General features: G+C 52.5%; 1 protein-coding gene across 2 annotated transcripts in view; it reads left to right on the top strand.

The window, feature by feature from the left end:
• Positions 1-20,028, top strand: part of POLE (DNA polymerase epsilon, catalytic subunit) — a 47,562-nt gene that overhangs the window by 8,440 nt on the left and 19,094 nt on the right. Inside the window, exons 13-29 of one of the 2 annotated variants that reach the window (XM_028095555.2) lie at positions 1,044-1,176; positions 1,270-1,383; positions 1,515-1,727; positions 1,988-2,095; positions 5,564-5,692; positions 5,769-5,871; positions 5,962-6,108; positions 6,453-6,598; positions 9,698-9,846; positions 11,079-11,171; positions 11,365-11,509; positions 13,655-13,812; positions 14,155-14,350; positions 15,402-15,616; positions 18,590-18,692; positions 19,109-19,189; positions 19,300-19,422. In XM_028095555.2, coding sequence (XP_027951356.1) covers positions 1,044-1,176; positions 1,270-1,383; positions 1,515-1,727; positions 1,988-2,095; positions 5,564-5,692; positions 5,769-5,871; positions 5,962-6,108; positions 6,453-6,598; positions 9,698-9,846; positions 11,079-11,171; positions 11,365-11,509; positions 13,655-13,812; positions 14,155-14,350; positions 15,402-15,616; positions 18,590-18,692; positions 19,109-19,189; positions 19,300-19,422 — 2,356 coding nt within the window. The remainder of the gene's footprint in view (positions 1-1,043; positions 1,177-1,269; positions 1,384-1,514; positions 1,728-1,987; positions 2,096-5,563; positions 5,693-5,768; positions 5,872-5,961; positions 6,109-6,452; positions 6,599-9,697; positions 9,847-11,078; positions 11,172-11,364; positions 11,510-13,654; positions 13,813-14,154; positions 14,351-15,401; positions 15,617-18,589; positions 18,693-19,108; positions 19,190-19,299; positions 19,423-20,028) is intronic. The other variant, XM_088019732.1, reaches the window with a different exon arrangement.

The following is a 20,028-nucleotide window of genomic DNA, read 5'->3' as shown; positions in this document are numbered from 1 at the left end:
CCGTGGGAGCCCCCAACAAAGGTGGGCTGCTGCAGCCAGGGTTGTCCAGGCTGGAGATAGGCATTCGAGGGGGCTCAGGGTGCTGAAATGGAAGACTGGAGAGAACGGAGGTCTTGTGGGCCTCTTGTATCCTGTAGGGAGGTGAGTTTTGAGGAGCCACTGACACGCTTAAAGCTTGATCTGTTTTCTGGGCAGCCCTGGCGTTATGGTGCATGTGTTGGAAGGGGCAGGCCGAGTCATAATGAGGATGGGATTGAAGAGGGGTGGACTTGGGGATCCATGGACAGGGGGGCCAGGGGCATGTGAAGCACAGGGAATGTTGGTGTCTGGGGGAGGAAGCAGGTCTGGGAACCCCATTCACATGGGGCATCGTGATCAACGGTTTCTCAAGAAGAGAAGTAAAGGACAGGTGGGGGTCTTCAGAGGAGGCGGCAGTCCTGGGAGGCCACAGGGGGCATTTTTGGGGACGAGGTTGGCAAGAGTTTGGAGGCCGAGGGAGGTGAGACTCGATGCAGTTAAGAGTGAGTTATGGGTGCCAGAGACACAGCTGTGTCCATCATGGGACTGAGTTGAGGGCAGGATGTGGAGATGGGCACGGGGGTGAGGGGCACAGGGTGCTTCCAGTTTCCATGCTGAAGAGACTGTGTAAGGAGAGAATAGGAGTTTAAAAATAGGGCCTGAGGGAGGGGGAGAGCAGGGCAGACTAGCAGCACCCACAGGACAAGCTGGAGGGGTGGAGGGAGGCCGGAGGGTGCGGGTTCCCAACCCCTCATCTTTATATTTCTCCGTGAGGTAGGAAGGGAAGGCCGTGGGGCTCGGAGGACCGGCCCTGGCATTTCCTCGCGTGGGCACATCCGTGAGGCTGACTGGATCTGGGTGAAAGGCTTCGTGAGAGGTCTGCTCCCTGTGGGGTCTCAGTGGAGATCTCCAGGGTGCCGTTAGGACTACGTCTTTCTGGGGTGTGTCCAGCTTTGCCACCTGTCACGGTTCCTGGGCTTCATCTTGGAGTCCTCTCTGACCTTTGCTCTTGTTCCTGTTCCCAGGTGGGTGAAGAGGGACAGTTACCTTCCTGTGGGCAGCCACAACCTCAAGGCGGCTGCCAAAGCCAAGCTGGGCTACGACCCTGTGGAGCTGGACCCCGAGGACATGTGCCGGATGGCCACTGAGCAACCGCAGGTGCGTGTGTTTCCTCACTCTGCTCCCCTTTAGTTCTGCTGGGGTGCCTCCGTGCCTCCTCGTTGCTCTTACTCTCTGATGTTCTCTCCTCAGACTCTGGCCACGTACTCGGTGTCAGATGCAGTGGCCACGTACTACCTGTACATGAAATATGTGCACCCCTTTATATTCGCTCTCTGCACCATTATCCCCATGGAGCCTGATGAGGTCAGTGCCTCTCCTGGCCCCGTGGGCCATTCTCCACACGCTTCCCAATGGAGCTGGTCCCAGGCAGCTGACGTGGATGCAGCTGTGGGATTTTGGCGTGTGATTTGAAGCCTGGTGTTTCCCCCCCATAGGTGCTGCGGAAGGGCTCTGGGACGCTGTGTGAGGCCTTGTTGATGGTGCAGGCCTTCCATGCCAACATCATCTTCCCCAACAAGCAGGAGCAGGAGTTTAACAAGCTGACAGATGACGGTCACGTGCTGGACGCCGAGACCTATGTGGGTGGCCACGTGGAGGCCCTCGAGTCAGGCGTGTTTCGCAGTGACATCCCCTGCAGGTTCAGGATGGTGAGCCCCTCCCTGGTCTTCCTGGTGAATGCTTGGTCAGACCCAGAACTCGTGAGGGCTGCAGTAGAGCCCTCATCCCTCTCTCGCGCTGTGGACCCCTTACCAGACCTCCTTTGTCTGGCCTGCCCTTGACGAGTGCGCTGCAGGGCAGGTGCTCGGCTTCTGTGGAGCCCTCTCTGCCAGCGTCCCTCCGGGGGTAGACTGGTTGGTGCAAGGGCATTTCCCGTCTTATCGTGTCCTCTCTTGGTCACTTGTGCTAGAACCCTGCTGCCTTTGACTTCCTGCTGCAGCGGGTGGAGAAGACAATGCGTCATGCCATCGAGGAAGAGGAGAAGGTGCCCATGGAGCAGGTCACCAATTTCCAAGAGGTAATGCTCCAGGAGGCCAGGAGAAACCATTGTCACGTGCCCTGCCTTGTAGACTGGCTTCTTTCAGTAGTATATTTGTTACGCACCTCCTGGGTGCTGGTACTTGGGCCCGGAGACAGGACACAGGGTCTCTTCTGGTCTTGTTGGGGCAGGGGGAGGAGCAGGACAGTGTTGTGGTCACAGCGAATGACCTGACGTAGGGAGGTAGGAGGGTTTCCCAAGGAGGCGGAGGGCTCTTGAGCTCGCTCTTGGAACACCGTGGTGGGCGGATGTGGGACAGAGGTGAGTGCTGGGTCTGAAGACCAGTTCATTTGGACTTCATGTTATAGGCAGTGAGGAGCCATTGGTTTTTATTTTTTGTTGTTAAGGAGATTTTAAAAATGCTGAGAGTCCATTCCTACAAGTGACAGAGTAGAATATAGTGACCATAGCACCCATCAAATAACAGAAAGCACCACTGACAACGTGCCCCATGCCTGGAGACCCCAGGTACCTCCCAGCTTGCTGGTCCTGTTCTTTGGGCTTGGCACTTCTCAGGTGTGTCTTTTAGGCCCTGCTCAGCACTGTGGCATATTGAGTGACTCGTGGTTTGAAGTTCTCACCAGTTTTAGGATTGATTTCGAGAAACATTTCATAACAGACTCACTAGGCAGAATTCAAGTAAGAATGTGTTTGTGTAGTCTGCAAACTGTGAAGTGCTGTGCAGCTGTTGTCAGCTCCAGGTGCCATATGCCTCGGGAACTCTCAAAGGACAACCTGTGAGGAGCATCCAGGCTGAAAACGAAATGTGAGTTAGCACCTCAGAAGGAACAGACACCACTTTCAAGTTGAAGAAGTGGCAACTTGAGACCAAGGTGTGCTGAGCGGAGGCCTCCAGACGCCTGGGGGAGCCCAGCACCAGGCTCGTGGAGGACGGGGAGTGTGGCCCTCGTGCCGTCTCCGTGCTGTTCTAAAGGGCAGCCCAGGGTCCTCAGGGAAAGGGCAACAGGCTCATCGCTTTGTTTCCCGGGGACCATTCTGTCCCCATGATGCTGACAAGAGGGACCAGCTGGGGGTCACGGTGGCGCTGGGCGTGTCCTCTGGGAACTTTGCCTCCTTCCCTCTCTTCTCCCTCCCTAGTAGATTTCAGAACATGCCTCAGGGTGGAGAAGGATGGAGGAACTATTCTCCTAATGATTCATTTGCCTAGAATTTAGCTAGAAACAAGGTATTAACGCTTCTGGCACGTTCTGTTCTATAGGGTAGAAAGTACTCTTTTTAGTCATGGTTTCTGGTGTGTTTTTTATCTTTTTTGGAGGGTTTTAAAGAGTTTTTTAATACCAAGGGCAATTTTGCATTCAAGCAATTTTTCTCACATGACTATCAAATTTAACATATTTCATTAAAAAAGGTGGCTACTCTCCTGGTTAATCATATGTCTATTTAGGTGTGTTTCAGTTTACTCCTGACGGTTTAAAGCAGAGGTGGGCGAACCGTAGCCCATGACACCCGTGCAGCCAGCCAGCTAAGAATGGTTCTCACGTTTTCAAAATGTTATAAAAAACAAGCAACATCTGACAGAATATGTAGCCGCAAAACCTACAGTATTTATCATCTGGTCCTTCACAGAGGTTAGCTGGGTTATTAGATTAACTTGTGGATACACTAGTTCTCAGATTTGGGGGTTGCGTTCCTTGGTGTTGTGTACATTTGGTGCAGAATGAACAGACAGTACCCGTCTGTGCTCTGATTTAACTCGGTGTTACATTTTGGGGAGTGGATAAAAATACATGACCATCAGAAGCCAATTAGCTTTAGCCTTATATAGTTGCACTGACTTTTTTTACTTTTTAGGACAATATTTTTATTTCTGGAGGCTCTGTTGTTTTTTTTCCGGTTTGCTTCATTTTTTTTGTTTTTAAACTGGACTCTTGTCCTAGAGTTTTGGTCTTCAGCATTTTTATTTACGCTCGTTTTCCCGCGTTTAGGAGATGTATTCTCAAGTTCTCGGGGCCTCCTCCTACTGTGTCTGCTCTTGGTCGTGGGGATCATGCGGGTTATAGGGGTGTTCCCTCTCACGCTCTGTGGTTTGGAATGTGAATTTATACTCAGCAGGGAGGCTTAGGTGGCCCATCAGGGGCTGTCAGTGCTTTGGTGCAGTTTCTGGCCTGGGGTCCCTTGTCATGTGGTTCCTTGGCTAGCGGGTTCCCAGACCACACACTTGCTGGAGGGACCAGACTGGTGCCAGCTGCTCAGGGAAGACTTTCTCCAGCAAGAATCCAGAAGAGATGTGATTCTGGTGGGCAGACGTATTCTAGTTTACCCTTTCACGGAGGTCACCTCTGAGGGCCTGCCTTTACTTGGGGTTCTGTGTCCCTGTTGTGTGCAGGTTGCCTCACACTGAGGAGGCATGAGAAATGTGTGGGGTGCTCACAGCGCGGGCTCAGATGGCCGGCCTCGGGAGCACCTGCGTGTGAGCCTGGAAACTCGGGGCTCAGGTTCTCCTCTTTCTTGGACAGCAGCGCCTCGTGAACCTGACTCACTTGCGCTAACACTGGTTCACGCGGAGTGCCTACTTCTCTTGTGGTTTGGGTGTGTGCGGGCAGAGGAGCTACGTGACCCGCCCCCAGTAAAAACCCTGGGCGCTGGGTCTGTGAGTGTCCCGGCGCCACGGCACTTAGTGAGTGTTGTCCTGGTTTGATGCTGGGAGAATTAAACTCATCCCAGCTTGAGCCTGCCCTCCTCCTGCCTCCACCCCGCTTGCCTTTTCCCTTGGCTGGTTGAGTTCTGTGAGTCATTGTGCACCTGGGGAGTGGTCCTGGGGACCCCGACACCGGGCATCACCAAATTAGCTCACTGCCCTGGTTCTGAGTCCGCTCTGTGCTTTGCCCTCTCAGGGTAACTTAGAAGCTCAGTTCTGCGTTTATAGGGATAGTTCTCATGTTTCGTGCAGGTTATCTAGGTGTTTGGGATCAGGAGGCATTTTTTGGCTAACAGCTCAACCTCTGGAAACAAATCTGATTCTTTGGTTTATAAAGTAATGCTGGAGACCGTCTCACACGAAGGTTCAGGACACAGCGTTTGGGCTAAGGGGGCCTGTGCTTGAGCCCCCACTAACCTCTTGAGCCTTCTCATCTGTCAGGTGAGGGGTTGCTGAGGCCGGGGCGTCCCATGCCCTCACGGTGCAGGCACGAATGGCACCCAGGAAGAGTGCTGTTGACGCTCCAGCCCGGTCCCACACTCTCTGCATGCAAGGCCGCAGTCTTTCACAGTTTCCTCCCAACCACAAAGGGCCCCTGGGGTAGAGGCTGCCGCTCCCCGAGATGCTGTCCTCCTTAGGGCTCTGTCTTTTCTTGCGAGGCTCCTATACCTCCAGGTGTTGGTGGCCATCGTCCGCCATCCTTCTGGGACCCATGGTGCTTGCTTTGTGACCATCTGTACAGTCTCCAGTTTTTGTCGTGGTCACCACTCCTTTGTTCTTTCTCCTAGGTGTGTGACCAGATTAAGACCAAGCTCACCTCCCTGAAAGATGTTCCAAACAGAATAGAGTGTCCCCTCATCTACCACCTGGACGTGGGGGCCATGTACCCCAACATCATCCTGACGAACCGCCTGCAGGTGAGACAGATTCCCACATCAGAATCGAGCTCTTTCTGCGCAGGCCCTAACTGATCCCCCTCCCACCCTGCTGCAGCCCTCTGCCGTGGTGGACGAGGCCACGTGTGCTGCCTGTGACTTCAACAAGCCGGGAGCAGACTGCCAGAGGAAGATGGCCTGGCAGTGGAGGGGCGAGTTCAGTGAGTGCAGCCCCAGGGCAGGGGCAGGGTGGCTCGGCGGGGAGCAGGTGTGCAGGTCCCTCTCATGGACTCCCTCTATCACCCTCCTAGTGCCAGCCAGCCGCAGCGAGTACCATCGGATCCAGCACCAGCTGGAGTCGGAGAAGTTCCCTCCCTTGACTACAGAGGGCCCAGCCCGGGCCTTTCACGAGCTATCACGCGAGGAGCAGGCTAAATATGAGAAGCGGAGGCTGTCAGGTGAGTGGCTTCTGAACACGGTGCCTCCTCTGGCTTGGGCCTTTGTTGGGCCATGCTGGTACGCCACAGCCTGAGGTCATTAAACTGGATGTTGCACCGGATGAGATCACTGTGAACTTCTCCTTCCTGTGCTCTTGGGGACTTTGGCGCATTCACACTGGGGCTGCCCTTTGAGACGATGAACCAGCACGTATCTTTCGGGCTTCTCTGCTCCTTAGTGTTAACCTAGAAAGCTGCACTGGTTGGCGTCTGTTGCTTCCTAGCTTTCTTTGGCTATGTCCAGGAGGCCTGGCTACCTCCTCTGTGGAGTCTCTCATGCTCCCCTGATCTCGACTGTGCCTCAGATTACTGCCGGAAGGCGTACAAGAAGATCCACGTGACCAGGGTGGAGGAGCGCCTCACCACCGTCTGCCAGCGGGAGAACTCCTTCTACGTGGACACGGTGCGTGCCTTCCGAGACAGGCGGTATGAGTTCAAAGGTCTCCACAAGGTGAGTCTGACCTTCGTGAGGTCAGAGCAGAGTCGAATTTCTGAGATGAGAACCCCCAGCTGGGCCCGCGGTGTGAGCACCCCACACATTTCTCATGCCTCCTCAGTGCGAGGCAACCTGCACACAACAGGGACACAGAACCCCAAATAAAGGCAGGCCCTCAGAGGGCCTTTATCTCTGGGCTCTCATGCATTTGCAAAGTAATGAATGCACAGTTGTTTTCAGCTTTGAGGGATTAAAGGCCTGAGGCCTTGAAACTGTTGTGAGCAATGGCTTTGGAAGTATTTATTTAGAGCAGAGATCAGCACACTATGGCTGGGCAGGCCGTTTTATAAATAAAATTTTATTGGAACTGAACTGCATCCCTCTGCAGCCGGAGGTGAGCAGCCAGAGTAGAAACAGGCTGCACGAGTCCAGTGTCAGCCATGTGGCCAGCTTCTGATGGGAGGAGTAGGAGTGTGATTTACTGACCGTTTCCTCCAGCAGGATCAAGGAAGGTACATAGCAACTCCGCAGTGATCATAACACATAGTAGGTTTATACTTGGGTGAATGGGGTTCTTTCTTCTGAAAGACCTTTCACTGCTGGACTCAGCAAGGTCCCTGCTCTGACAGACTCTTGTCATCACATTTTATAATTACTACCTTTTTTTGCTGGTTTTTTAGTGTGGTAAAATAGACATAACATAAAACTCAACGTTTCTAAGCACACAATTCTGCAGCATTGAGGACATTCACACTGCTGTGCGGCCACCACCCCACCCTCTCCAGAACTCTTCATTTGACGGAACTAAAACTCTGCACCCACATAACAGTAACCCCCCATCCTACTTTCTGTCTCGGGGTTTAACTCCTGTAGGGCCCTTGGGTTAGTGGGATCACACAGTGTCTGGTTATGACCGGCTCATTTCCCTCAGCATCGAGTCCTCGACGTTCATCCATGTTGTGGCAGGTGTTGGACGTTCCTTCCTTCTGACGCTGAATGGTAGTCCGTTGTGTGTACGCCCCACGTTCTGTTCATCCTTCGTCTGTCCACGGGCACTGGGTCGCGTCCAAATTTTGGCTTCTGTGAATATGGGTGTGCAAATAGCTCCTCAAGTCCCTGCTTTCGGTTCATTTGAGTGTGTACCCAAAGTGGCATTGCCGGGTCTTACGGTAATTTAATTTTCAATCTTTTGAGGGGCTGCGGTCCCATCTCATTTGTTTCAATTAAGCAACTGTTAAGTCTTTTATTTCTGTCTCTCTTCAGACAAGAACTAAAAGTGTAGTGAGTGTGTCTCGTTCTTTGGAGTTTAACACAGTACCTGGTACATGGTAGGCATTCAGTAAATATCTTAATTGTTTTGTTCTTTAAATATCATACCTTCAAGAAACTTTTCTTCTCATATTGGATGGCGAGTTTGCTGAAATATTTATGGCCTTCTCTGTGGTTTTTTGTCAGTTGCTCTTATTAGGGGCCTCTTGAGTAGCTCTCGTTACCCTAAGTCCGGTTAATACAGACACAGATAGGCCTGGCTCCTCATCCTGGGACATCTTGGCCTCAGAACAGCCAGTCCCATCACGGAAACCCACCCTACAGTTCTGCTAGCGAAGACTTGCTTCCTCACAGTGAAGCAGGTAGAGCTAATCTGCCAGTGTAAGTCTCACCCACATGCTGGGGGAGATGTCCTCCAGCCTTGTCTTTCGGGCTCAGCATTTCAGGAGGTGTGAAGGCCAGGTGTCACCATGTGCCCCCCTGGGCTGGCACTGGGTGGGACTGGGGTCGGGCACCCCCAGGCCCAGCATTCGTGATCCATGGCTTCTAGTTGGATCAAATTCTGGAGAGTCTTTCATTCATTCCAGATGTTTATTGTCTGTTCTTTGCCAGGTGCTCCTCTAGGTACTTGAAATGCATCAGCCAGGGAAGTGAAGGTCAGGTGTTCTAAAGCAGAAAGGGAAGCATCAAATGTTTGACCACTGTGACAGCATCCAAGTTAGCGAGCAGGGACAGACGTGCAGCTTGGGCAGGAGTGAGTTCAGGTGCCCCCCGAGTGCCCATGCTGGTCACCCTTCAACGTGGGCAGTTCTGTGGATTTTGACAAAAACATATGTGTAATGTATACGTGTGTAATGACCGCCACAGTGTAAAGAACATTTCCATTACAACTATTTAGAATAGCACGAGGTCCTTCGTTAGCTTTATTGTTTCCGTCTTCCAGTGCTTGGTACAGGATCTGATAAGCAGGTGTTGGTCCATCGATAGGCTCGTGAGTCAGTTGTAATGCTGAGATGTTGTCTTTATTGGTGTGCACTTTGCTCTCTGCCTGTCAGTGGTTTCTGAGTTCTGTTGTTGGAGAAGACCTGTAACTCAGCTTGTCCACGGCATTAAGTCAGAGTCCAGTGAATAACAGGGTGTGTATTGGGAGCCCCTGGGCCTCTTGGGTGGCGTGAAGCCCCTTCCTCTGTTGTTTGTCTCGGACTTGGGTTTCCTTTGTTTCTCTGGCTCACTGTTGGGTTCTGGGTTTTGTCCCAGGAGGCTGATGTTGCCCCAAGTCTGAGTTGTCCAAGTGGGTTACTGTAGTATTTTCTCCTCGTCCTTGGTCTCACAAGAAATAAAAGTTCTTTTGTGTTCAGAACTTGTTTCAGGACATCTGCCTTGTGCTAAGTAACCTAGCACAACCGGGCAGTGCTAGGTGACGAGTGACTCGGGACTTGTGGAGCCGTGTGTGGTTCTGGCCTGGCTGCAGGGTTGCGGGTTGTGCAGACCTGGGAGGGATGTGTGGATCCTGTACCCTTGTTATGTTTCTCAGGGGCAGTAATCGTGTTTTGGTTATGTAAAATGCCTTTATTCCTATGAATTGTGTGCTGGAGTCTTCAGGGGGGCCAGGTCCTGATGTGTGCACCTTCCAACGGGCTCTGCCCGTACAGAGAACGGGGTAAGGGAAACGTGGCCCAGGGTCAGCAGTGGTTTTTCTTCTCATGTCTGTGGTCTTCCGTTGTATTAGTTTTGGAAGTTTTCTATAGATTTGAAATTTTCAAACTATTAAAACGTTGGGCCACTGACTACGTAGAGTGTGAGCTGGAAGAACCTACAAGGCAATTGGTCTCTGTGTGGTCCTAGGTGTGGAAAAAGAAGCTCTCCGCGGCCGTGGAGCTGGGCGACGCAGCGGAAGTGAAGCGCTGCAAGAACATGGAGGTGCTGTACGACTCCCTGCAGCTGGCACACAAGTGCATCCTCAACTCCTTCTACGGCTACGTCATGCGCAGGGGGTACGTTCCTGCCTGGGGCCTGAGTCGGGGGAGTTGGCGCCTGCAGGCCTCGTGCTTGGGGAGGCGGGAGACCGCTGGCTGGGCCCGGGGGTGGGAGGGTGGGGCCACACTGACGCGGAGAGTCTGGGGTGCCGACGGCAGCCGTGCCACAGACATGTCGGCTCTGTGTCTTGGGCGGGAGACAGTGACGTGGTAGTTTCCAGTATGTTTATGTGATGGGAGGCTGTGGAGAGGGCCCGGACAGTCACCAAGCAACACCGCATGACTAATACGAGGTGTGAAGCCACCTGAGGAGTCAGGAAGGCCGGGTGGGGGCGTTGCTTAAAGCCACGGTGGACTGTTTCTGACGTACATGGGACGAGGGGGGATCTGAATGGTGAGTGAGGGCCTTTCGGGGAGCAGGTCGTGGAGGCCTGGCCACTGGGGAGGGTCAGCATGTTGACTCTGGAGAAGGAGAAGTACGGGGCACTAGGGATTAGGGTTGAGGGAAAGTTGTTTTATTTTTTGTTGCCTTTTTTTTTTAAGGTTTATTTATTCGAGAGAGAGAGTGTACGCATGCTTATGTGTGTGTGCAGTCGGGGGGTGGGGGGGGAGGAGGGGCAGAGGGAGGGAGATTCTCAAGCTGATTCCCGGCTGAGCATGGAGCCCAGCGTGGGCCTCAATCCCACAACCCTGAGGTCACGACCTGAGCTAAAGCCAAGAGTCGGACACTTAACGGACTGAGCCACCCAGGCACCCCTAGTTTTTGTTGCTTTCTAATGGCAGAGAAGGAGGGTGGAAAGCAGGGCTAGAGTGGAGTCCTCAGGGGCAGGAGGGGCGGGCGTCGGGTCGCCTGACGCCTCCCAATACGACTTGGTTTGGGGGCAGTGGGCCAGGTGTCTGGCGGGAAGCCAAGGGCGTCCGAGGGCGTCCGCGGGCTTGTGTTTTCCTTGAGAGGTGAGGATGCGCGTGGGGTCTGGGAGATGGAGAGGGCACGAGATGGATCTGGGGACAGTGGAAGGGACTCAGGAGGACGCGCGGCCACCTGGGCTGGTGATGAGAGAGCTGCTGCATCTTCCAGCCCTGCACCTGGAAGGAGGGCAGAGGAGTGTCCCCAGCACCGAGCTCAATTCCTCCGTGGGTCTCCTGCCCTGCTTCCGATGTCCCCTTCTCGGTGCCCTTCCCCTCACCTCCTCTAGTGACCCTTTGAGGGGAGCCCCACTGGTGCCCCAGGCTGTGACTCTCTTTCTCAGGGCTCGCTGGTACTCCATGGAGATGGCAGGCATCGTCTGCTTCACGGGGGCCAACATCATCACCCAGGCTCGGGAGCTGATCGAGCAGATTGGGTGAGCACTGCGCTCTGGTCGGCTGCTGGGAGTGGACAGCCTGGACGGGGGGCTGTGGGGCGGGGGCGGGGAACAAGTAGGTGCGCACTGTGTTTCATGGGTCCATGGCCAGGAAGGGCCTTCACACCGGGTTCTCCCTACGTGAAGGCCATGGTCCAGTATCCATGTGGCCTCGTTTCTCTGTTTCTCGAAGGAGGCCCTTGGAGCTGGACACAGATGGAATATGGTGCGTCCTGCCCAACAGCTTCCCTGAAAACTTTGTCATCAAAACGACCAGTGTAAAAAAGCCCAAGGTGACCATTTCCTACCCTGGGGCCATGTTAAACATCATGGTCAAGGTGAGCCTGGGTCTCCAGGGAGGGCCTGCTGTCTGGGCCTGGATTCCTGGTACCCCGACTCTGACGGGGACTTGGGAGGGGGACTGTGTAGTCTCTCAAGCTTGCCTGTCACCTTCCGAACATCAGACCAGCCTGCCTGTGCCATTCAGGTTTTTCTGTAGCCCAAGGATCTGTACAGAGTGCTGTGCTCGCACTGGGGTGAGTCTTCCCCTTTAGCACAGTGTCCGACTGTTCCGCTTTTAACTTTTTATTTTGAAATAGTGTTAGACTTACAGAAGAGTCCTAACAGTAGGACAGAGATTTGTATATATCCTTCAGCCTGCTTCTTCTAATGTTAGCATCTGTAAGCCCTGGCACGGTGATCAGAACTAAGGAATTCACGTTAACACAACACCGTAACCAAGCCAGAGTCTTTATTTGCATTTCCTGCGTCTCCTGGGCTCCGTGCTGGGCGTGCTGGTCCTGTCTCCTCAGCCCTCCAGGCTGGCAGCTCCCTGTCTTCAAGGAGTACTGGCCTCCAGTTTTGTTTACTGCCTCTCATTTGGATTTGTTTGTTGTTTCTGTCATTAGAATGAGGTTGTTAGCATTTTTGAAGGAGTGCCAAAGGTGATGTGCCCTGTGTTTCATCCTGTTGCTGCTTGCTGTTGGGATCTGCACTTCTGGCCTCCCCTCCCCCGTCCCGCCCACTGTCCTGCTCCCCTTCCCGCTGCTGCAGGAGTGAGACATCGAGTCGTGGAGCCCACACCTCCCCACACCCCCGGGGAGGAGTGTCAGTCTGGCTGCGTGTTAAAAGTACCAGAGCCTTGAGTGAATGCTGGAGGAGATACTTGAGACGGTGCAGGTGTTCTGTATCTCCCTAATTTTCACTGGTTTGAGTGTCTGTTGCTGGTTCTGTGTGCTTTCCCCTGTGGCGGCTCCCTCTTTCCCACGTTCCTGGTGCAGGTGTTAATGGGAACCCTTCCGTAAGGAGGCGTTGTCACCCTTCTTTTCCAGTTAACCCCCGCTTAGCAATGTACTTAGTCGTGTCCTGCTGTGTTTTGTGACCTCGCTTGTTCCTCTGGCTGCTGGGGGCTCCTTCCCATTTGCCCACATATTCTTGACACATGCCTCTGTTCTGTGGTTTGGGTTCAGGTTTGGGGCTTTTTTTTAAACAGCACTGTCTTACTTCCTGGGCCTGTAAGGTGCTCCAGCCTCATCTTGAGTTTCCCAGTCCCAGCCCTAGAATTAGCTGTTTCTCTAAGGAGCCAGGTTCCTTTTATTGGAGAGGGTGTTGGAAACCAAGATCAGGTGCAGATGCTCCTTGCTGTGGCTGTTGGTGCTCCTGGCTGCTCCTGGCCGATTGAGCCAGGAGAGATGTGTATGCCCGATGCCCCCCTCGTCCACACATGCAGCTGGATTTATCTTTCTGTCTGCGTGATCTGTCTGGCCCCAGTCTAGTCCCCTTTCCTCATTAGTAACTTCTTCCTCCTGCAGTGAGAAGCCTGTCCTTCATTTGTTGAGCCCTAGTGTATGTGCGCAGGGGCGTCAGGATTGTGCCATCACGTGCAGTGAACTTAGCAGCTACAGCACAGTGTGTGTAGTGTTTCTGTCTTTGGTCTGTACTACCCCATCAGGACGGTTTGCCAGAGTGACAAGTCAGCCCTTCAGCGGGATTCTACACAGAACACAGCTGGGCTCGTGTCTTCTTCCAGTCTGCAGTCCCTTTTGGGGTTGCCCAGTATCCTGGGTGAATGCTTTTAACTTTGCTTACAGTAAAATTCACTCTTCGTAGAGTGCAGTTCTGTGGGTTTTGACCCACACATAGAGTCATGTTTCCATCGCACAGCAACACAGAACAGTTCCCAAGTGCCGCTCCTTTATCATCAGCTCCAGACTCTGGCTACCCAGTGTGTTCTCTGCAATAATAATTCTGCCTTTTCCAGAATGTCCTGTGAATGGAAACAAGTCGTATAAACTTCTGGACTTAGCAGAATGCGTTTTGGTTCTTCCATGTCTGACGTGTCCGAACGTGAACTCTTTCCCTGGCTGAGTGGTGTCCATTGTACAGAAGAGCCCCAGTTTGCTGGTCCAGCCAGTCCTCGGAGGGTAGCTGTCACTTCCAGAATGGTTGGGAGTAAGGCAGCCCCCCTTCCCCTCGTTTTGCAGGAAGGCTTCACCAATGATCAGTACCAGGAGCTGACCGAGCCATCCTCACTCACGTATGTCACCCGCTCGGAGAACAGCATCTTTTTCGAGGTTGACGGACCCTACCTTGCCATGATCCTTCCAGCCTCCAAGGAAGAAGGCAAGAAACTGAAGAAGAGGTGGGAATCCCACAGCCTTCGTGTTTGGGAACAAAACGAACGGATGAGACTTAACCCATCCAGGAAGTAGACCAGGAAGCCAGATGGGAGTAGTTCTGTTTTTTTGACCTTTTTGATTCAGTTTGGAGACACAAATACTACCAGCTCTGCTCTCTACCTGTTTGATTCTAGCTGCACAGGCTGCAGGCCCTTCTGTCGTTCTTCTGTCAGAAGCAGGAGCCTCGGGGTGGAGAGATGTTTGCTGCCTGGCGGATGCTAGAGGAGAGGGTTGGGTGGAGGGCTGGTGGCACACAGCCAACATCCCGGGCTCCCGTTCACTGCCATGCTTGCCTGTGATTCCAGATACGCTGTCTTCAATGAGGACGGTTCCCTGGCTGAGCTAAAGGGCTTCGAGATCAAACGCCGAGGGGAGCTGCAACTGATTAAGATCTTCCAGTCCTCGGTGTTCGAGGCCTTCCTCAAGGGCAGCACGCTTGAAGAAGTGTATGGCTCTGTTGCCAAGGTGGCTGATTACTGGCTGGATGTGCTGTACAGTAAGGTAAGGCCACCCCCCTCCTTCCTGGGCTGCGAGGGTCCTGCGGGCAGAGGGACCCCGTGTCCCTGGGCTCCCGGAGAGCAGGGTGGGTCAGGGCTAACTCTGACAAGACCCCAGGGCTTCCCGAGTTCCGGCGCCTCCCGGAGTCCTGTCGCTGGGATCCCCGTGCCCAGTGAGGGAATTCTGTGGTTCTGTGGAGGAAACAAACAGCACAGTGAAAGCAGCTATAGGACAGAATTTACCCGTGATTGCATCAGCTTCTTGGATTGTCACAGTCCTTGTAGGCCCTGTAAGTGAGCATGTGGTCTCCACAGTTTAAACAACAGGCTGGCTCCCTTTAAAAATATCTTCTCACGAAATTTGTCATTCTCTCTCTGTTGCTCGTTAGTCTGTATTTCATCACGTTTGCATTACTTAACTCACAACTATCCACTACTGTTGGGTATCAGGATTCTGGTTTCCACCACTGTAATGTTGCCTTGAACATCTTTGTACAGACGCTTTTCCCTCCTTTCTTGTGTTGTCTGCTAAGAGGAGGCTCTCTGAGTAAAAGGAATACTGCAATATCCTGGAACATTTTTCTGTCTTCCTTTGCTTTGTGGGCCGCTGTAGCTTGGCATGTTGTCTTGTTCTGTAGTGTTGACCCATACACGAGAGTAAGCACCAAGAGAGAAAAACATGAAACGGGGGCCAAGCAAATCTTACAGGATGTTGGAGGTGGGGGTGGGGGGCAGGGGGCCAGGTGTGCGTGTGCGTGGGAGCAGCGGGGGTGCGGGGTCAGGGGTGCGTGGGGGCGGGGGGCCAGCGGTGTGTGTGCGCGGGGGCAGGGGGTCGGGTACGTGTGCGCAGGGGCGGAGTGCCAGGGGTGTGTGTGCGTGGGAGCAGCGGGGGGTGTGGGGTCGGGGGGCCAGAGGTGCGTGTGCCTGGGGGCAGGGGGTCAGGGGTGCATGTGCGTGGGGGCGGGGGGCCAGGGGTGCGTGTGCGCGGGGGCCAGTGAGCCTAGGTTAGCCCTCCTTTCTTCCTGCGCCATGTTGTGCCCATTGCCTCTCTCCAGGCAGCTAACATGCCCGATTCTGAGCTGTTTGAGCTGATCTCTGAGAACCGCTCCATGTCTCGGAAGCTGGAAGATTATGGGGAACAGAAGTCCACGTCTATCAGCACTGCCAAGCGCCTGGCTGAGTTCCTGGGAGATCAGATGGTGAAGGACGCAGGACTGAGCTGCCGCTACATCATCTCCCGGAAGCCTGAGGGGTCTCCTGTTACGGAGAGGTAAGGGTTCTTGAGGTTAAGGAAGGGATTGCTTAAGGGCTTGGATGCTTGGGTTGAAAGCATGAGTCTGTTGTGGAGCCTCTGTCCCTTTGTAGCGAGGTGAGCTTCCTTGGAAAGGGCAGGAGGGGCGCCTGGGTGGTTCAGTTGGTGACGCATCTGCCTTCGGCTCAGGTCATGATCCTGGGATCAAGCCCTGCATTGGGGGGGGGGTCCCTGCTCAGCGGGGAGTCTGCTTCTCCCTCTGCTCCTCCCCCTCTGCCTCTTCCCCCTGCTTGTGCGTGCTCTCTCTTTATCAAATAAAGAAATAAAATCTTTAGGAAAAAAAAAAAGCAGGATGGTCAGGTGTTAGAAGAGGTGGGGACTGAGCCTTGGGCCCCTGCAGAACCTGGGTTCTTGGGGGGCCAGACTACCCTCTCAGTCAGGCACAGAGATGTGGGGGTGCCTTGGGGGGGTCAGCTACTATGGGTGCCATCACAGGGTTCAGTTGAGGTCTGGGGCAGGGCCCTGGATCTCTCATACCCTTGAGGAGACTGTTGCCGCCCTGGCTGGGGAGGTCTCAGGGCAAGCTGCATGGAATGCTCTAGCATCCGAGGGTCTGTTGCACTGCCGGTGCTGCATCCCCAGCTCTCTCTACGACAGATGTGCCCTCCAGCTTCTGAAACACGTCCAGAATAGCAGCAGGGGATTCTGTCAGCCAGCATCTTCCACTCCCAAGTAGAGAAGTTTCAGGATCACCAGGTGGTTCTCCTGTCACCCCATTGCTCATCAGCCTGCTTGAGCTGTGCAGGGACCGCATGAACAAAACAGAAAACCCTGTGTCGAAGGCATGGACTTATAGAATGATAGGTCTTATACCTGCCCATCATTATGTGACATGGCAGAGCTTCCTACCAGGAGCTCAAGGGTTAGAAGTGGTTCCATGGACAGGCCTGGAGAAAAGTGGGCAGATGGGGGGAAGTACTAAGTAGCAACAAGAGAAAATGTTTCTCTTCCATGCTTCCGTGATCCTTTGTAACAGGGCCTTGCTGTTCCTCCCATGACAATGTGTCTGCCTTCACTTGCTCAGAGTCTGGGCAGCCCTGTGACTTGCTGGGGCCGGTGCAACATGGCAGACATGAACCCTGGTTATAGGAGGCCTTATGGTTCTGCTCTTGCCCTCTTGCTGCGTGGTTGGCCTGTTGGAGGCTGAGAGGTCCTGTGCAGAGGGAGGTCTAGGTGACAACACAAACTGCCACACCTATAGGAGAGGCCACTGCAACTACGTGAGTGACCCCATGCAGGAGCACCTCAGTTACAGACTCATAAGCCAAAAACAGGTTATTCTTTAAATCCATTGAGTTTGGGTGGTTTGTAATATAGCAGTAGACAATTGATGAAGCTAGAAACATTGATAATCAGTGTTCTCACCTACACTAGGAAGGTCGGCAGGAAAAGCAAGTGAATGGGCAAATATTTCCTTAAAAAGAAGTCCCGGCAGTTCTAACAAAAGGAGAAGGAATTTGATATAAGGCTAAAACAGATTACATACAGGGGCGCCTGGGTGGCTCAGTCGGTTAAGTGTCTGCCTTCAACTCAGGTCATGATCCCGGGGTCCTGGGATTGAGTCCCGCACTGGCCCGCACCGGGCTCCCTGCTCAGCGGGAAGTCTGCTTCTCCCTCTGCCTCTGCTGCTCCCCCTGCTTGTGTTCTCTTTCTCTCTGTCAAATAAATAAAAAGTCGTAAGAAAAAAACACAACAAATTACATGCTGCGTAAAATAAAGAATTCTTGTACATCAACAAGAAGAAGGCGACATAAAAAATAGGCAACAGATATGAACAGGCAACTTGCAAGTGAAGAACATGATGGTCAGTACATGGAAAGATGTTTAAACTCACAGTAATCACGAAGTGCGGATTTCAGAAGCATCTATCGGTCGGAAAGAAAGCGTGATGACAGCAGTTGTGCATATAGATAGGTGTGTGGGTGACCATCACTTCAGAGCAAAGCCAGCTGTGCATGGTGAGGTAGACGATGCCGATGCCTCTCACAATGGAGCACGTCTGGGGATGTGCCCTGTGTAACTGCCCGTGTGTTTTCATTGTGTTTGGGAGCAAATGTTGGGAATGCCATAGTGTCCTTCAACCAGAAAGTAGATGTGTTTATGCAGTGAAATGCTGTGTAGGTGTTGGAATGATTGGATCACAGCCACATGCTATGCTGCAGGGTGGCATGTGCACCCCATTGTACTCCCATCTGTATCAAATTGACAAACACCGAGGATACTCCTACTTGTTTCGGATACATACGGACAGGAGTAGTATAAAAGCACGTGTGGGATTGGTAAATACCAAAATAGGGATCACGTTTATCTCTCTATGAGGATGGTCAGGAGAGGTGCATGGGACTTCTTCCTTAGTTTTCTCATATATGAAGTAAAAATGGCAGGGCGTGAAGTTGGATAGGACTAGGTGATGTGTGTACTGGTGTTTGTTGTGTTCTAAGTTTCTTTGCGTTCATAATATTCACGTTAACTATTTCCTCCAATGAAAGGAAAGGGTATTGATGGTTGCCGTGTTGCTTGGCTACTCATGTGAAAACTGGTTCATTCTTTCAGGAAAGCAGATGGAGTCTTCCTGTATCTTGCTCAATGAGTAACATTTTAGAAATGTCTAATTGTGTGTGCACGCGGGAATATGTGATTTACATAGCTCTGTTAACCGTGGCCAAACAGCATAGATGCCCCCCAGTGGGGGGAGTGTGCGTTAGCCCGTGATACTTTGATACATTGACGTATTGTGTGTTTATTAAATATGATAAACATTAGATATTAGCTGTACTTTATAACAAAGTGACATCATGAAGTGAAAGCACAGGTTACAAACGAGGTTGCAAGCCCTTTACGTCCACGTGGAATGCGTGTACGCTGGTGAGCACTGTGACGGGAGTCGGGGAGAGTCTTGTGTTGGTGACTTTTGTGCCTTTCTTCGCCCAGGGCCATCCCGCTTGCCATTTTCCAGGCAGAGCCCATGGTGAGGAAGCACTTTCTCCGGAAATGGCTTAAGAGTTCTTCCCTCCAAGACTTTGATATTCGGACGGTGAGTACTGGCTTTGTTACCTTGAGGAGTTTAGGAGGAAGAGTTGACAGCAGAGTATCCCTGGCTCGGGTCTGGAGTCTTCACTCTTGATGCCCTCCTTTCTGACACTAATGGGCAAGGGGGTGTTACGCTTTAGGGCAAAACTGGAAAAGCTCAGTGCTGGGGAGGGCTTGGATTCTGGCACAGTGTCCTTGTGCTGGCTCGGCCACTAAGTCTGGGATCCTGGGAGTCATTTAAGTGCTCTGCCTCAGTTTCCTTCTCTGTGAAATGGGTATGTTTTGTCCCAGAATTTCTAGGTGGGTTACAAGTAGGACACAGGAAGCATTCAGCACAGTGCTTGGCATAGAGCGGGGCATAGCGCTGCTGCTGGTCTCCTCTCTCTTACACCTTGTTGTGGTCTCCTACCCGCTGCCCAGATTCTGGATTGGGACTACTACATCGAGCGTCTGGGGAGTGCCATACAGAAGATCATCACAATCCCTGCGGCTCTGCAGCAGGTGAGGCCTGCCAGCGCAGATAGGGCCCCATCTGGCTCAGTAGCCACGGAAACCTGGGCCTGGCCCGTGCTAGCAGAGTCAGACGAGTGATCCGTGTCCCCTTTGTGTAGGTGAAGAACCCAGTGCCACGCGTCAAGCACCCTGACTGGCTGCACAAGAAACTTCTGGAGAAGAATGATGTCTGCAAGCAGAAGAAGATCAGTGAGCTCTTTGTCCTCGAGGGCAGGAGACAGGTAGTGAGCCTGCGACCGTGGGGGCCCCTGCTGCTGCCATTCAAGTGTCTATAGAGTATTTCTTTTCTTTGTTAAAAATGTGCCTGGCAGTCGACTCTTTATTTCCTGCTGGGGATTTTCTGGGATAGGACACACTTGGTCGTCTGTTAAGGAGAAGGAGTGTCCTCTATGTGAATAGGGTGGTAACTGGACTCAGGGATTCTGTGAATCACTGTGCCAGAGACTTCAGTTTTCTAAACTAGAAAATAAAAACCTGTAGAAACCCTAGAAAATACTGAAGGGTGTAATGAAGGGCTTAGCTAAAATCAGAAAAGACAAAAAATTTTCCAGTGCTGAAAATGAATAGTGAACTTATTTTTTTTTATTACTGATTTTTTTCCTCTACTCCCCTGAAAAGTGAACTTCAAACCAGAGCAATATATAAACTTACCTGCAAAAAAACAGATTCTCAGATTGGACTTTTAAAATCTAACTTTATCTTTATTACAAGAGCTATCCCTAGAAGGCCAGGGCACAGAGGGATTAAAGGGTGGAAAGCACACAGTCAGGCAAATACTAACTGAAACAAAGCTGATGTGGCTATATTAATGCCAGCAAAATGATCCT

This window comes from Eumetopias jubatus, unplaced genomic scaffold (genome assembly GCF_037043125.1).
Source record: "Eumetopias jubatus isolate StellerSeaLion01/CBP00866 unplaced genomic scaffold, mEumJub1_p1.0 scaffold_16, whole genome shotgun sequence".
Lineage (NCBI taxonomy): Eukaryota > Metazoa > Chordata > Mammalia > Carnivora > Otariidae > Eumetopias > Eumetopias jubatus.
The sequence above is the reverse complement of the archived record's forward strand: the minus strand, read 5'-3'. Positions and strand labels throughout refer to the sequence as shown.